We start from the raw sequence: 16,780 nt of genomic DNA on the forward strand, positions 1-16,780 counted from the left end.
CGCATTATTGCTGGCTGTGGGTAGCAATACTCTTTTAATAATGCATGAAAATGGGGCATTTCTCTCTTGGTTAGCAAACAGAGTATTTCAGTAAGGGAAATACAGGGAAATCTTCGTTTGCTTGGAAGGGGCTGATCTGTGAACTCCTGTATAGGGTTTTTTTAAACAATTTGCTGGTTAGACAAAGAAATCAGGAGGCGACTATATGAATGAAAAGCTGGCATTTCACACCATAAACCCATCGATGCTATAAACTGGGCATCAAAGGCCCTGCCTGGGCTTCCTTTTTTTTTTTTTTTTTTTTTTGGGGGGGGGGGGGGGGCGGCTAGGGTAGAAAGAGCCAAAAACTGCCTGCAGTTCCGCCCCTGAGCCCCCGCCTCTAATTAAGCTCTAATTAACAGCACCCTGAGGGCCAGGAGGGCTCCTTCGGTGGGAGTGGGTTATGTCTGATGGGTTTATGAAGGGGGGTTGGAGATGGGGGTCCCCATTGCCCCAGACCCTGCCTCGGCGCTCCCCCAGGCCCCGGGGCTCCCCCCGGTCCCGGCAGGCCTGGAGCCTGCCTGGCCCCGGCAGCCCTTCACCAGCCGCCCCGAGGCCTCCTCTGCCGCGGCCCGGCCCTGCCCCGGCCCCGCCCCGGCCCCGGGAAGGCCCGGTGCGGCCCGGCCAGGCCCACAGGGCAGGCCCCGGTCCCCGGCCCTGAGTGCCTTCGAGGCGTCCTGCAGGAGCGGGTGGGCTGGGCCCGGGCCTTCTCCCCCGACTTCGGGGCTGCCACCCACAGCCCAGCCCACAGAACCATAGAATAGTCTGGGCTGGAAGGGACCTTTTAAAGGCCATCTAGTCCAACCCCTCTGCCGTGAGCAGGGACATCTTCAACTAGCCCAGGTTGCTCAAAGCCCCGTCCAACCCGACCTGGAATGTTTCCAGGGATGGGGCATCTCCCACCTCTCTGGGCAACCTGGGCCAGTGCCTCACCACCCTCATCGTAAAAACGTTTTCATTATACTTCGTCTAAATCTACCCTCTTTTAGTTTAAAACCATTACTGCTCGTCCTATCACAACTGCTAAAAAGTTTGTCCCCATCTTTCTTATAAGCCCCCCCGTAAGTACTGAAAGACCACAATAAGATCTCCCTGGACCCTTCCCTTCTCTAGGATGAACAACCCCACGGAAAATGAGGGAGATGGTGGCGGCGAAAGAAAGCAGGCAGTGGTGGGTTTGGCTGGGGAGGACTTTAATGTGCCCAGTGCCCGGGGGTGGGGAAGAGTCATGGGGCAGCGGGCGGGTGTCCTCCCCCGTGGGGTCTGCGAGGGGAACGACAGTGGTTAGAGAGAGCTGCGGGGAACCTTCGCCTGCGCCCTGATCAGCCGGGCTCCGGGAGCATCCCTGATAGGTGGTCAGACCCCAAAGGTGGCCGAGGAGGAGACATCGGAGAGACCCGGAGCCCCGTGACGCATGGAGATGAGTGCCCCGCGCCCAGGAAGGATGCTCAGATCCTGAAGGACACCGAGGAAGAGACGTCGGAGAGACCTGGAGCCCTGCGAGACGTCAGAGGGACGCGCAGTCCTGCAAGGCTTGGGCACAAGTTTGATGGGAGCAGAGCCCCGTCCTAGAGCTTGAGCGCCGTGACACGGGGGATGTGGAAGGGACAGGTCTCCTCTGAACCTGTAGAGCTGCAGGAGGAAGAGGATAAAACATCGGAGAGGTCGTGGACAAGCCCACATCTCCCCTCCCTGTGTCCTCCCACCCCAGGCAGCCCTCCTGCCCTCCTGTGCCCACCACTTACATGAGCCGGTTGCGGATGGGGCGGAAGTGTTTGGTGAGCCTGACAGCAAAGATGATGTTGGGGATGAGGAAGAAGGTGCAGCATCCCAGGCTGAACCAGAAAGCATTCTGCAAGGAGAGAGCATGGGGGTCCCTGCTGAGCTGCACGGGGAGAGGCAGCCCCAGGCTCTGGAGGAATTTGGGGAACCTTGCGGTGGCTGGTGTGGGGGTGCCAGGGCTGCTGTCAGCCCCGGCTGCCCCGAATTCTTGCTGGTTGTTGGTGGGATGCCCCTGCAGAGGGACAGGGATGTGATCCTTACCCAGGGGTCGGCGATGCGGTCACACAGGATCACCCGCCCATTGTCCAAGGCCGTGGCGAGCGGCTGGCACGAAGCCACGTCCTCCCTCAGCTGCAACAAGAAGCGGAGACAAGGTGTAAACCCACTCCTAACTTGGGGGGAGGCATTTTGCTGCCTCGGCTCGGCTCAGGGCTGGCATGCAGCATCTATGAGGGGCTCCCGGCCCCAAAGAATCTCTCTGCGGCGAAGGTGAGGACCTACCGTCTGCCCGACCCAGTTCAGGTACTGCATGAAGTACCGCAGCTCCTTCCTCGTGAAGCAGCCGATCTCCTGGACAGAGGGAAGGCAGCATGGAAGGCAAGCACCGCACTTTCCAGCCCAGCCCAGCTCCAGCTCCACTCCAGCCATCTTCGGGCTAATGTCGGGCTTGGAAAGGAGGGCTGGAGGCTTCAGGTGCCCCTTCCCCTCTTGCCCTATTGTCACTGTTTCATTCTTGCTGTGGGGAATTTTGTACCCCTGGCGGGCTGATCCAGCCCTGGCTCACCTGCCGGAGGATCTGCTGGGCTTGCATGGGCAGCCGGGCTTCCACTGAGGCTATGGTGGCCAGTGTTGTCTTCACACGCTCCTGGGGAAGCATGGGAAGGGCAGAGCATCCTTAGAGCACTGAGCAGCAGAATAGGTGCCCCAGGGGTGCTGAGAGCAGGCCGTGCAGCGCCGTGCACATCCTGACCTTCAAATTGGGTCTGGTTGCCAGAGGGCAGGGAAAGAAGGACCGGCCCTGAGCAGAGAAACCCCCTGGCAGGGAGGGGGTAAAATGAAATGCCGTGGGACGGCTCTGCTGGGGATGCTGAAATGTCCTGAGTGCTGCAGGGGGATTTTTGATTTGCAGCTGCAAATCTAAGCACTAAAGAAGACCGATCCTCCCCAGATGACATTTTTCCTGGCTCTCCCATCACCCTGGAACTGGCTTTTTGGGGCAGGTGGAACCCATAGGTCACTACGTATTTTTCAGAGCAGAAAGAAATGGCGCAAGTACCTGGAGGTGCGGTGCCAGGTGGGAGAGGAACTGGACGCTTTCCCCCAGCTTTGCCTGTGGGACAGGGAGGTGAGATGGGTACAAAAGCCCCGTCGCCCCTTTTGCGGGGACGTCGCTGGGCAAACGCTGACAGCACCACAAGCCACCAGCCAGGCAGGGACTCACCACCAAAGCCTCCTGCGATTGCACCGTGGAGTTTTGCATCTGCCACAGGGCTTGGGCCTCGGCGGCCAGCCGCCCCGCCACCGTGCCGTTCCTCTGTGGGGGGACAGCGAGGTGAGGACATCCCCACGGGCACACAGGCAGCCCCCGCCGCCTGCCCTGCCACTCACCTGCATTTTCTGCAGCCCCTCGAGGCTCCGCGCCAAGCCAGGGACGCTGGTCTGCACCACAGGGTTTTTCATCTGGGGGAAGATGGAGTTGGCAGCTGCCCAAAATCCAACCTTGGAAGCCAGCCTCAGCGTGGCTGGGCCACATTGTGTCCTCCACATCCCCTCACCTCCTCCTGGAAGCGCCTGTAGTCCACCTCATCCACGCCGCTGCGGGCAAAAGTCTCCAGGTCCTGCCTGCCCTCGCTGCGGAGGAGCCGCACGTCACCCAAGCGCGCTGTGAAGTCACCCAGGCGTTTTTGGAAATCAGCCGTGTACTGCAGGGGTGAGATGCAGGGGATGCTGTGGGGTTGGGGCCAGGCATCTCCATCTCAGTAAACCCAGTAAAGCTCGTGCATCCTTGCACCGTTACCAGAAGCTCTGGCTGCAGCCAGCTCTCACCTTGGGGGATTTTAGATGCTCATCTAGGTCGTAGGACCTGTCAAGCTGCAGCACCTCCCACAGCCCCGCGCCGCTCTTGCACTCCCTGGAAGTCAAAGGGACATGGGTGGCGTGACCCCAGATTAGCCCTCAGATGTATAGGGGCAGAGGTGGGCTCCTGCAGCACGCACCGGTACGCAGCGCTGAGGTTGGAGTCCCTCCTGAGGTTGAGCTGGCGGGTGAGGTTCATGGATGGAGGGAGGTTCCCGGGAGTGTCGATGAACTGGGCCAAATGAGAGGAGAAAGAGGGATAGGGTCAGGTGCAGGCATTCGCAGCAACGATTTTGGGGGTGCTCTGCCCTCGCGGGTGTGTCCTGGGGTCCTTGATCCCAGCCAGAGCTAATCTTGCCTTTATTTGTATGATCCCCATTGCAGAGCCTCGCTGGTTTTGTTCAGAGGGAAAGCAGCGGACAGCCCCGTGCAGGAACCTGCCTGCATGTGGATGGCCACGGGACATTCCCAACCTTGCTCCCAGCCCGGTCGCCGCACGCTGCGAGCCCTGAGCACCCCAGGGATGCCCAAACAACCAGAGGACAGGAGTCCTGCAGGTAGGAGCATTCTCAGCTTGAGCAAATTAACGGCACAAGGGCAATTCCCTGCTGATGACGCAAATTCAAGGACCTAATCCTAAACTTCTGGTTTAGGATGGGGCTTTTCTGGGTGGGTTTACGGGGAGGATACAGAGCGTTTGAAGGCATTTTGGTGCACGCAAGCAGAGATTTATGGGGTGACATGTGGATGCGTGGCCACCTACCTTGTAAATCTCCTGGTTGACCCAATTCCTGCAAACCAGCGTCTGGATGTTGCCCCCAACCAGGAAGGTGGCGAAAACCAGGAGGATGAGGAGCCAGGAGAACAGGAAAGCCAGGCCCACGCCGCTGAAAGAGGGAGAGGAGGTGCCGACGGCAGCTTTGCAGACCCGAGCGAGCAGAAAGGCTTGTGCGGACCTGCCTGGCCAGCTGCAGCCCCGCGGCTCCCTCCTGCGCCCGGGCACGCCGGCCTGCCTGGGAAGGGCCCGCGGGAGCGGGGTGTGCCGGGCAGCGGGGTTGGGGTGCCGGAGCTGCCAGCTCCCAGGGAGGAGCAGCTTCTCCCAAACCTGCAGGCACAGGCGGTGGCTTCAAAAGCCTTTCCGCTCGTCCCGCTCCCAGTCCCTCCCTTGGCTTTGCCCCTCTGGTTTTTGGGGGTGTGAGATGGCAACAGCCCCCACAGCACCCAGAGAGATGCTTACACCAGGAGAAACTTGGCACCAGCTTCTCCTCGGCACTCGTAGTCGCTCGGGTCCTCCCGCTTGGAGAGCCCATACGCCCCCAGGACCATCCCTATCACGTTGCAGACGAGGATGAGGAGGATGATGGAGCACAACACCGTGCCCGCAATCCACCTGGAGGAAAGAGAAGCAAGGCACGGCCTCGAGACATGGGGCTGATGCACCAGCTGGGGCTCAGAGTGGGGCTCAGCACCCATCTCTGCCACACCCCCGCACCCCTCATGCTCCCCCATGTCACCTGTACTGCTCGAAGCGCTCCACCTCCCGGAGGTACGGCTGGCTCCTGTCCTCTGCCTTCACCAGGGCTTCACTGACGGGCCGGGTGTAGTCGGGGAGGGGGAAGCTGTTGGCGATGGACTGCACCTTCTCTGTCATGCGGGCCATCTCGTCCCGCAGATCTGCAGGACCAAGGCCATACTTGGAGGGGCAGATGGTCCCTGTGTCCCGCCCTATGGCCCCAAATAGGGATTTGCCCCAAGGAGGGTGTCCCCACTTGGTCCGGCCATCCCACTCACCCTGGATGACCTGTGCCATCCTCTCCACGGCCAGCTCTGGGATGGAGTTGAAGGTGCCATTGCCCTGTGAAGAAAGAGGGGGTGCTGAGCAGCTCAGCTGGGGCTGCCTGTGAGTGCCAAACCCCCCCCGCTGCACCCTGACCCCCCCAACCTGGCGAATCATCTCTGCAAAGTCACTTCGGGGCAGACCGGCCAGCGCCTTCAAAACCTTCTCCACCGACGGCACCTTGGGGTGGAAGAAGCAACCCATGAGCCTCAGGGCTGCCACGAGGCCGGGGTGGCGGCGATGGTGGGGGACCAGCCCCCTGTCCCACCTTGGTGTAGTCAGCGCCCAGCTCCAGGCTCTGTGCCCTGCCCAGGACGCTGGCGCAGGAGGTGCAGCGCGGGTCGTCCAGCAGCGCGACCACGCGCCGACGCCGTTCCCGCAGCGCCGGCTCCAGCTCGGCCCGCGCCGATGCCAGCGCCCGCACCGTCTTGTCGAGAATCTGTAAATGGTGCAGCGAGGTCTGTAGGTCTTAAAGAGAAAGCCCAGGGCTAGTTCATGCTGCTCTGCTCGGCCGCCCCGGCTCTCCGGCGAGGCTTCGGCACCGGCCCCGGGGAGAGCTGTGCTTGGCCGTACCTCCAGCCCTGTCCTGCAGGTCCGCCAGCGCCGCGTAGGTCATCGCCTTCAGCTGCGCGTGGATGGAGAGCCCCACGCTCCGGCTGAGCCCTGCAAGGCGTCAGGCACCCCGTCGGCATCTCATCCTGGTGAGAAGCTCGGGACAGTGCCCACCGGTCCCCGGCGCGGTGCTTACCACCCAGGTCAGAGATTATCTGCTGTCGGGGCACCTCGAACTGGTCTACCACCATCTGCACCCCCTGCCGGGAGAGAGGAGCCGGTCGGCTGCGGGTAGCAGCCACCCAGAGGGGAGGAAACCCCATGTTGCCGTTCAAAATACATTTTTAATGCAGCCGCCACCTCCTCTTGCTTCCCAGAAGGGAAACGCAGCCATCCCTGGGCTGCACCCTGTGTGGGGACCCACCTGGGGGATGTTGGCGATGTGCTGGCGCAGGGTGCGCAGGGTGGCCGGCACAGCCCCCAGCCCCGGTTCCATCTGCCCCTTCACCCGCTGGCTGGTGACAAAGGCGCAGACAACGCTGGTCCTGCCGGGGACAAGCGGGCGGTGACGGGGCTGCCCGGCAGAGCCGCCCCGGCCCCATGGCACACCACTCCCCCCACCCTGGGGCGAGGGGGCCGGTTCGTGGGGTGGTTTGGGGGACTCACAGGATGACGAGGGAGGTGAAGGACAGGCAGGCCAGCAGGCAGTGGCGACGACAGCCCAGCGAGCGCCGGTGGGCACGCAGGCGGCCCCCGCACCGCCGGCGGCTCCGGCAGTAGCAGAAGCACATCCCGGCCACCGGCACAGCCACGGTGAAGAGCAGAGCCACCGCGGCGCAGACGACGTAGCCCAGCTCATACTGCACCACCTACGTGATGGGAGAGCGCGGTCGGCACCGCTGCACCCGGCTTTTGGGGTGCTCCGTGTGCCCAGCTGCCCCATCCCGGGTGGGTGCATCCCATGGGATCCCCCACCCCACGTCCCGGCTCACCTGCGACGTCCGCACCGAGCCCGGGTCGTTCAGGGCCGCCCTGAGCAGCTCTGCGAAAGAAACCACGGCACCAGTAAAAGAGATCCCACCCAACGTACCCCCGAACCTCCCGGGGCAGCGGGGCTGGGACGGAGGCAGCGTCCCCCTCCGTGAAGTGGCTCGGATCCCCCAGAGCAGCTCTGGACATGGGAACTGCAGCCGGCAAAACCCTGGGGGTCCCGGCACCCATGACGGTGGGGTCCTGGCTCCCCGGCTCGGGGCTCACCTGTGGGCAGGGGGTTTTGCTGGATGAGGTCCAGGCAGCGCCGGACGAGGCCGTAGAGGGGATCGAGCGAGCTGGGTACCCGGTGCAGCGCCGGCACCCGGATCTCGGCGTGCGTGTCGGTGAAACGGAGGACGCCGCCGGGGCCGGCCAGGTGGCATTGGTGGGTGGCAGCAGGACGCAGCAGCGCCCAAGCCAGCAGCAAGCCGGCCGCTCGCATGGCTTTGGCGGCGAGGAGAGAGCCGGCGGGGGGGCTCCGTCAGCCTGCGAGCGGGCGGAGGGGCATGCCCGGCTCCGGATGGCTCTCTCCAGCTCGGCTCGCTGCTCCGGGAAACCTGCCTGACGGGTCGGCCGCTGAGCAAAGCCCAGACGCTGCCGTGGCTTGTTCCTCCGATGGGCTCCCCGGGGCGGCTGGGCTTGGCAGGGCTGCGTGGAGGCGTCTCCCAAATCATCCCAGGCCTGTTTCGCAACCCCAGGCATCCCTGAGTCACCCGCCCCGGGGTCCCCACGGTCAAGGCCATTCCCCAAAATGGGTGGCAAAGCCCCCCGGGGGGTTTTGAGTAGAGGGCCAGGTGACGGTGAACCCCCTCGGGCTGGAGGATGCTTGTCCCCGCTTTGGAAAGAGAGATCTGGGATTTGGGCATCACTCGGAGGGGCAGGGGGTGGAAAAGCCCTTCGTGGGCGGATTTGTGCCTGCCGATGGGGTCCCCGCGGGGCAAAATCGCCCTTTGCAAAAGCATCCTGAGCCCCAGGGCAGCACCACGTGCCATGGGCTGGGAAAGAGAAGGGGAAACGGGGAACACACAGAGGGACGGTGAGTCCCGGCCAGCGAGGCCGGCCAGGTGTGAGATGAGTTTTCCGGGCTCAGCCAGTCCTTGCCTCACACCCTGAGGCGTCCGCGGCTCCTTCCCAGGGTCGGATCCTGCTCGCCAGCATGGGCCGAGCGCTAATTACAGGGTTGGCTGGAAACGAAGGAGGTTCAACCTGATTTCCCCGGCGCGGGGGGGAGCAGCCCCCGTGAGCCCAGACGGCCGCGGGGCACCCCAGGAGCTGGGCCCCCTGCTCGGCCGGGCAAGTCGAGCCGGCCCTTCCCTGCCACCGCCTGCCGACGCCTCCGTCTTCCCGGCGTTGATGCTAATCCATGTGGTTTCCCTCCCTCTGGAAAAAGGGCTTTTCTCCCAACTGGAGCTGCTGACAGCATCTTTCCAGGCCGGGCACAGGATGCTGCTCCCCACCACCTTCTTGGGAATGAGATGCTGTGGACTGGAAAATCCTGCCCTGCTTGACGGAGCCCTTTTCCCGGGAAAAAAACTCCCAGGGCCAGGAAAGCGTGGAGTCAAGGAGCCATTACCTGCACAGTACATATATGTATGTCTATGTGTCTGCGTACAGCAAAGGCACCCCGGCCGCCCACACCGGTACTGGGACGGTGATGGTGATGCTGGTGGTGGTTTCCCATCCCAGTGATATTTTCCCGTCCCCCTGATGGTTTCCCATCCCCACAATGGTTTCCCACGCCAACAATCTCCCATCCCAACGATGATATTTTTGGGGGGAGGTGATTTTCCTGTCCGAGGGGAAGGGATGGGGTGACACCAGTGACCCCGCGATGCCAACATGTGTGTGCTGCCCCGTCCTGCCCCCGTGGCGGGGATGGGGGATGGGGATTGGGATCCTTTTGGGTTGTTTTTGTCCTCCCCCCTTTTGCCCCGAGGGGCAACAACTGCTCCCGACTCTGGATGAACTGTCCCAGTAGAGTGGCCATGATGGGGAGCCCGTCGGGTGGCCCTTTGGGGAGGTGGCCCCAGGTGACACTTGGCGGTGGGTCGCTTCTAGTGGGATGGGGGCTGCTGGTACTGGGGGGATGGTACTGGGGATGTCAGTACCAGGGTGGGGAAGAGCTGCCAGTACCAGGGATGCTGGCACCAGCATGGGGTAGGGATGCTGGTACTGGGAGCGCCGGCACCAGCATGGGGTGGGGATGCAGGTACTGGGGATGCTGGTACCAAGGCAGGGATGTTGGTACCAGTGCTGGTGCGGGGTGAGGTTGCCAGTCTGTGATGCTGGTGCTGGGGTGAACCGGGGTGCTGGTACTGGGGCAGTGCTGCTGGTACTGGGGCAGCGATACTGGTTCTGGTACTGATTCTGGTGACGCTTTCTGTGGGGCGATGGTTGTGGTGCTGGCGCTGGTGTGGTGATGCTGGCACTGGGGCGGTGATGGTGGTACTGGCACTGGGGAGGAGATGCTGGTACTAGTACTGGGGCAGTGATGCTGGCACTGGGGCAGTGATGCTGATGCTGTTATTGGGGCAGTGATGCTGTCTGGGGTGGCGATGCTGGTACTGGTACTGGGGTGGTGATGCTAGTGCTGGGGTGGTGACACTGGTGCTGGTACTGGGTCATGACACTGGTACTGGGGTGGTGATGCTGGTACTGGGGTGGTGACACTGGTGCTGGTACTGGGTCATGATACTGGCACTGGGGTGGTGATGCTGGTGCTGGGTCATGACACTGGTACTGGGGCGGTGATGCTGGTACTGGGGCGGTGATGGTGGTACTGGCACTGGTGCGGAGATGCTGATGCTAGGGCAATGATGCTGGTATTGGCACTGGGGAGGAGATGATGGTACTGGGGCAGTGATGCTGGTACTGGGGTGGTGATGTTGGCATTGGGGCAGTGACGCTGGTGCTGGTACTGGGTCATGATACTGGTACTGGGGTGGTGATGCTGGTACTGGGGCAGTGATGCTAGCGCTGGTGAGGTGGTATTTGTGCTGGCACTGGGGCAGTGATGCTGGTGCTGGTACTGGGTTGTGATACTGGTGCTGGGGCGGTGATGCTGGTGCTGGTGCTTGCTCTGGGGCGGTGATGCTGGTGCTTGCTCTGGGGCGGAGATGCTGGTACTGGTCCTGCTCGGTGACGCTGGAGGTGGTTCCGGGACTGTTGTACCCGCTGGTACCCGCCAGGCGGCGCCACAGCCCCAGCCGCCGCCGGGAGGGGGCGCGGCCTCTTGGGGGGGCGTGGCCTCCTGTCTGTGGGCGGGGCCGTGGCTGGCGCCGCGCGGGGTCACGGCGGCGGAAGCGGAAGTGGCTTTTGACGGGCCGGGTGCTGCCGCTGTCGCCATCATGGTGGGCAAAGGGGCCTCCCGCGTACCGGATCGGTGAGTGTGTCTCCGCCTTCTCCCCACACGGCTCCGCGGCCTGTGGGCCTCCCGGGGGCTGCCCCCGAGGCGGTGCGGCGTTGTGGGGCCTGGTACTGCCGGGAGCCTCGCGGCCCGGCCCGGCCCGGCCCTGACAGCGGCGGCGCTGACCCGTAACGTATCGCCGGGCCCGGGCAGCCGGCAGCCGTAGCTTAAAGCTTGGGGGGCGTCTCGGGATGGCGGGGTGTCTCGGGGTGGGAGGGTGAGGATCCCTGCGCCGGGGGGTATTGAGGGTCCCTGAGCCAGGGGGAGCGGGGGGCCGGATCCCCGGGGCAGCCGTTTAACGCCTCCTTGCTGCGGGTTTAGGTGGACCAACTACGTGCCGCTGGGCAGGAGGATGCCGGGCACCCGCTTCATCGCCTTCAAGGTCCCCCTGAAGACGGTAAGTGCCTGCTGACACTCTGGGGCAGAAATGGGCTGCGGGAAAGCGTCGCTTTGCAGAGAGTCAATGAGTGAGTTTCTTCCAAAAAATGAGAAAGTGTGCCAATAGTTCATTTTGTTGTTTCTTTTTGGTCAGTGGGTTATGACCTGGCGGAGAGGAGCTGCTGTTTGAGCAGTTGGAGTGTGTGATGGGATCGTGGTGGCAGCTTCTGGGGGGTGTTAGCATTTTTTTGGGTGCCAGCAGCACCACCCAGGATACAGGGAGGTCTGTCTGGGACGGCTCCGTTAGGGCAGGAGGGATGCTGTGCGCATCCCTGCCACGTGCCCGGAGGCCGTGCAGCCTGATGGAGGCAGTGCCAGAGCTGTGTTTCAGGAGCGGAGGCTGTGAAGGGTCGGTGTGGCAGCGCCACTGCCCACCCAGCTGTGCCTGGAGGTCCCTGCTGCTGCGTGCTGGGGGTGAGCTCTGCTCCGGAGTGGTTTGAGCACAGCAGTTATGCCTAAAACAAACACTGTGGGTCAACTCCATGGGGGTTGTAGAGCTTGTGACGGGGAGTGGTGCTGTTTGTTCAGCCCCATTTGAGCTGAGTGCCTGTTTTATAGCTTCCACCAAATGAAAACTTCAATTTCTGAGTGTGTTTGTCGTGCTGTAGTGTTTTGCCCCAGTCTCAAGTCTTTGGTTACTCCTGGAAACCATCAGCTGAACAGTCCCAAAGCAGTGAGGACCTGAGCGTGTTCTTATTTGGCTCAGTGTAACGTGTGTCAGTCTGCATCTGCCTTTGCTCGTTGCCTGCATTTTTCTCTTTTAAGGGATGATATTTGTGCAGTTCTGCAGCATGAACCTCCTTCAGTGACCCACCAGTTGTGATGCACCCAAGTTTAATGTCTGCTCTTAAACATTCTGTCCCTTCAGAGCTTTAATCGGAACCTTCATCCAGAGGAGAGATTTTCACCTCATGACCTCATTAAGAAAATCAAAGAGCAGAAGGAAGAACTGGGCCTGATCATTGACTTGACGTACACAACACGCTATTACGGGCCAGAGGTCAGTCTTGGTCTTACTGTGGAGGAAAATGAAGCTCTGTGTAAGCGTGACATTGCTGATAAAGTGGAGGATGTTTCTTGCAAGAAGATAACTTTAAAGAGCATGAAGCATTTGAATCCTCTGACAGGGGGATGAGGTGGAGTGTCGCGGGCCCGTTGGGCTGGAGTCTTTGTCCTCAATCAAATACAGGCCTGGGGTCTTCAAGGCCCATCATGCAGATTCTGTTTGTACCAACCAGCACAAGTTTTGGGATACTCTAAAGCTGGTTTCTATGGGTTCTCCTGAGAAAAAAGCTGATTAGAACCAGCTTTGGCTTGTGGTATCAAATGTGTGGATACTTGCTTGGAAAGGTGTTCCGTGCTCTGTCTATGCTTCATCTTCCCCAGGGAGGAAAGAGCAAAGCCAAGAGAAATAAAAATGCAAAGAGGCTGTTCTGGAATATTGGTACCATATCGAGGGAGTGAAACAGAAGTTTTCTTACCTAAAACCGTGTTGCTGCTCTTTTGGGCTTAGTTGAAAAGTTCGGGTGCTTCTGGTTTATAGTCTATGGTTCTCTAATTGATAAGAATCTTCGTGCTTTTTCCTGGAAATTATTGACTGACTTTCTTTTAGGAGCTCCCAGACACACTCTGCTACTCGAAGATCTTGACAATGGGACATGAAATACCAAACAAGCAAACCATTTTTCAATTCAAATGTGTTGTAAAAAAGTTTCTGAGAGACAACAAAGACAACGGTAAGTGTGGATTTGATTTCCCTTACGTTGCTGCTGTTCGGAAGAGCACTGCAGACTTGGACTTGGAGGCTAGTGATGTTTTAGTGAACAGTGGGAACGTCTTTTCCTTCTCTTGGCACGTGAATGTCAAGGCAATAAGATGGGTTTGTTATGGTAAAGGAATTCGTGCTGTCTCTCTGATAATTGGGCAGTGACTTGAGCTTTAATTGAGTTTGAGACTCCATCTCTAGACTGGCTGGTAAGTACCGATCGCTTTTTGGTAGCGGTGTAAGCTGTTAGTGCTCGGGAAACACGGGATAACATTTTTGTGGAGCTTTTAAATACATCTTCCCTGCAGTGAGCTGTGTGACCATGCAGATGAGCTCACAGAATTAAATGGGTTAATGAGCCGAATCGGTGGTGCTAATTAGACATAAATACGGTGGTGGTGGTGTGTGGTCGTTTCTGTCTGTCTGTGCTGGTGTCACTGTTGGAGGAGGGATGCGAACAGGCTTGTTCCGGAGAAAGAACATTTAAAGATAACGTGTTTATTGTGTGTTACAGATAAACTCATCGGAGTTCATTGCACGCATGGCTTAAACAGAACTGGCTACCTGGTTTGTAGGTGAGTTGTCCGTAGTCAAACTGAGTTAAGTGCCAGCTTCTTGTTGCTCCAGGAGGAAATAATGTTGCACCAGTAAAACTGGAGTCAAGTGACCTGTGTACTCCCAGACTTGCAAGGATATAAAACTTTTCAACTCCGAGAAGGTTGTTGGTAGGGGGCACTCTTTATCCCTGATTCCAGCAGACCAAATGCTGTTACTCCATTCAGGCATGTAAACAGAAGCTCTGAAAACTTCCCAGTTGTTCTTTCTTTTTGAGTCATCACTAACCTGTCAATGTTTCCGTGGTTAATCGTGTAATGAGAGCTTTCTTGCTGATCCTTTCAGGTACCTGATTGATGTTGAAGGCATGGAGCCAAATACTGCAATAGAGTGTACGTATGTGTATGTTCTTCGTGTTCAGATGGGAAATGTTTATCGTGGGCTTGTGGTTTTAAATGGTCACGAGGTTTGGGCTAGCTCCGGGGAGGTGACTGTGTTTTAGCTCCGTGTGTGTGTTTCCCTGTTGTGTAGAAGGGGAGGTGCTGGGGGTTCGTTGAGGTAATTGGAAAGAAGGAATTGAGTTTATGGTGTGACTGTGGAGCTGACTGAGCGCGGGTCTGCCTTGTCACGGGCTGTCACGCCAAAGGTGGTACGCCGAGTGGAGTCACCCTGCGTGACCCGAGTTTGGAAGTGCTCATTGAAGGGGTTAAAACCCTTCTAAAGGCTTTAAGTGCTCCGCAGCCCCAAAGGTGACTTGTGCAGAGCGTTGTTGTAACTCAGACCTGTCTCTCGCCAGTGTTCAACAGGGCTCGAGGGCATCCTATAGAGAGAACCAACTATATCCAAGACCTTCGGAAGAGATCTGTAAAAAAGTAAGTCTCTTTGTGTGCATGAGCAAGGGCACGTGCCCGGGGAGAGCTGCTGTCAAGGACAGATGTTAAACCTGACTAGCTTCGAGGAAGGGAGGTGGAACGATCCAGTGGGTGAGGAGGGCCATTGGGAGACCTGGGTTTAAAGATCCCCGCAGACCTGCTGCCCTCCCCCTTTTCGGGGAGCAGTGATGCAAAGGGGAGGGTTTTTTTAGGTGTAAAAGAGTTGCCATCGCTTGGTGAATGGTTTGTGGACACAGTCGAGACATATAGAATTCTTTTTAAGGAACTGCGGACTAAAGAATTTGGGATCGGGCCCCTTCAGAGAAAAAGTCAGCGCTACACCAAATGCTAAAAAGCAGAAGATCAAACATCATCCACATTGTTCAGACCAAGCCCCTTTAGCAGTGCCCAGGTAGGTTTTTGCTTCTTGCCTCTGCGCGTGCCGTACCGCTGAGCGGATGGGACAAAAAGAGCTGCTTTGTCATTTTTAAGTAAAACTTAAACTTGGATTTTTACAAGCCGCAACTCAGACAAAAGAGGGCCTTTTGCCTTGCCCGCTCTGCGGGAGCGGGGCGGGGGGAACATCCCCGAAACTTGTCTAGAACCTCCATATCGATGTTGAAGTGTTCCTTGTGTCTACAGCAGCAAAGCTCTTTGCCTCTGAATGCTGCGCTTAGAGTCAGAGAATCGTTTAGGTTGGAAAAGACCCTTCAGATCATCGAGTCTGACCGTTAACCCGACACTGCCCAAACCGACACTGCCCCACGTCCCTCAGCACCGCGTCTGCCCGGCTTTTAAATCCCTCCAGGGATGGCGACTCCACCACTGCCCTGGGCAGCCTCTTCCAATGCTTGATAACCCTTTCCGGGAAGAAATTTTTCCCAATATCCATCCTGAACCTCCCCTGGCACAATTTGAGGCCGTTTCCTCTTGTCCCATCGCCTGTTCCTTGGGAGAAGAGCCCGACCCCCCCTGGCTACACCTTCCTTTCAGGGAGTTGTGGAGAGTGAGAAGGTCTCCCCTCAGCCTCCTCTTCTCCAGGCTGAACACCCCCAGCTCCCTCAGCCGCTCCTCACCACATTTGTGCTCCAGAGCCCTCACCAGCTCCGTTGCCCTTCTCTGGACACGCTCCAGCCCCTCAAGGTCTTCCTTGTAGCGAGGGGCCCCAAAGTGGACACAGTAGACCTGTGCCTGTAGACGCTGAATACCAACTGCCGGTGTCGGTGCTAGCTCCCAGTGGGGCTGAAACGTTCTCAAGCTCTCTAAGAGGTTTCAGGGCCAAGAGGATTTTGACTCGGGCGCCGAGTGAGGTGGCTCTTCCCTGAGAGCGGAGCAGTAACCGTTCCTAGACTAGATTTAGATTTTACTACATTGTTTAGAATTTATTTGTAGCAGTAAGGTAGGGTAATTGGAATTTGTAGAGATATTGTAGAATTGGAGTGGATTTACGATGGTTAAGAAAACGTTGGAAGTCGGGATGATGGGAAGTGTGGGATCTCGTAGTGATTACGAATCATGACGCTCGCTTACGGGCTATGACTAGGTGGACAGGCCACCCTCGTAAAACCCGGAAAAGGGATACACGCTCCTGTGTGCACTTGGTAAATAGGCCTCTCCTGTCTCAGCAGGGATGGCAGGGGACAGTGGAGGCCGGTAAAGAGCTTCCTCTTGACCTCGGACGCACATCCAAGATGGGACATGACGTTCTGGCAGCTCTGAGCTCCAAAACCATCTCGGGAATGGATGTGTGGTAGCCGCTGGCTGCTGCTGGCAGAGCAGTGGCTCATTCGGCCCCGCTTTTCCAGGGCATACACAATGTTTCCTGCTGAAAACTTCCTTTACTGTAAGAAATCAGCACGTAGGAAATAAGCTGTTAGCTGGGCGTTCTCCCTGGGTGTCCGGATAAAGCCGGAGGGGCCGAGGGGATTCACGATCAGCCCTTTCAGGCTCCGTGTGCAGAGACTGAACGGGGCCGTGACTTCTCCTGGGTACTGACTACAGAATTTTCTTCCAGAAACTCCGGCAAAGCCAAGAAGAAACGCCAGCGAGGCGCCAAGGTGCAGGAACAACACCAGGAGCTGGCTCACGAGCCCAGGGCGACGGAGCAAAGGCGGCCATGCGGTTTGGCAGCCAGGAACTGCCGGGTTTCGTTGCCCGCTAACGAGCGGCAGAAGGGACTCTGTTTTTCCCCCCTGAGCCCCCACCTCTGCCCGCCCCAGGAAGCGCAAGAGGTCAAGAAACGCAGGCGCCGGCGTAAGAAACCGGCTGTGATGGAGTAGGGAACGCTGTGCGCGGGGAAAGCCCGTGCAGGGCTGCGTCCTCGCCCCCGAGGAGCTCCGAGACGGGTCTGCGGCCGCTTGAACGAGCGGCTTTACTGTAACCACCAGCAGTCGGGAAGGGCAAATGCAGGTGTTCTTGATCTTAAC

The 16,780-nt window shown here is 58.9% G+C and overlaps 2 protein-coding genes across 4 annotated transcripts; one reads left to right on the top strand and one right to left on the bottom strand.

Moving 5' to 3' along the window:
- Positions 1-1,583: 1,583 nt before the first annotated feature.
- On the bottom strand, positions 1,584-7,760 carry PROM2 (prominin 2). The gene is made up of 23 exons (XM_054180764.1): positions 7,544-7,760; positions 7,279-7,328; positions 6,953-7,155; positions 6,711-6,831; positions 6,483-6,546; positions 6,308-6,397; positions 6,003-6,202; positions 5,840-5,914; positions 5,689-5,752; positions 5,412-5,571; positions 5,135-5,287; positions 4,661-4,784; positions 4,038-4,129; positions 3,868-3,952; positions 3,597-3,743; positions 3,430-3,501; positions 3,263-3,355; positions 3,098-3,151; positions 2,606-2,686; positions 2,323-2,391; positions 2,083-2,172; positions 1,785-1,891; positions 1,584-1,671 (listed from the first exon to the last, which is right to left on the bottom strand). Exons 1-23 carry the CDS (start codon positions 7,758-7,760, stop codon positions 1,608-1,610), a joined length of 2,475 nt encoding a protein of 824 aa, XP_054036739.1. The 3' UTR covers positions 1,584-1,607.
- Positions 7,761-10,584: 2,824 nt separating this feature from the next.
- DUSP11 (dual specificity phosphatase 11) lies at positions 10,585-16,779 on the top strand. 3 transcript variants are annotated; one of them, XM_054224929.1, is made up of 9 exons: positions 10,585-10,700; positions 11,046-11,121; positions 12,031-12,162; positions 12,775-12,898; positions 13,442-13,502; positions 13,828-13,874; positions 14,279-14,354; positions 14,638-14,766; positions 16,369-16,779. In XM_054224929.1, exons 1-9 carry the CDS (start codon positions 10,666-10,668, stop codon positions 16,631-16,633), a joined length of 945 nt encoding a protein of 314 aa, XP_054080904.1. In that variant the 5' UTR covers positions 10,585-10,665; the 3' UTR covers positions 16,634-16,779. The 3 variants fall into 3 exon arrangements, with proteins under 3 accessions (XP_054080904.1, XP_054080905.1, XP_054080907.1); XM_054224930.1 differs by lacking the exon at positions 16,369-16,779 and adding an exon at positions 15,980-16,358; XM_054224932.1 differs by lacking the exon at positions 16,369-16,779 and adding an exon at positions 15,983-16,358.
- The last annotated feature ends 1 nt before the right edge of the window (position 16,780 follows it).

The sequence above is a fragment of the Rissa tridactyla genome, chromosome 20, assembly GCF_028500815.1.
Source record: "Rissa tridactyla isolate bRisTri1 chromosome 20, bRisTri1.patW.cur.20221130, whole genome shotgun sequence".
Classification (NCBI taxonomy): Eukaryota; Metazoa; Chordata; class Aves; order Charadriiformes; family Laridae; genus Rissa; species Rissa tridactyla.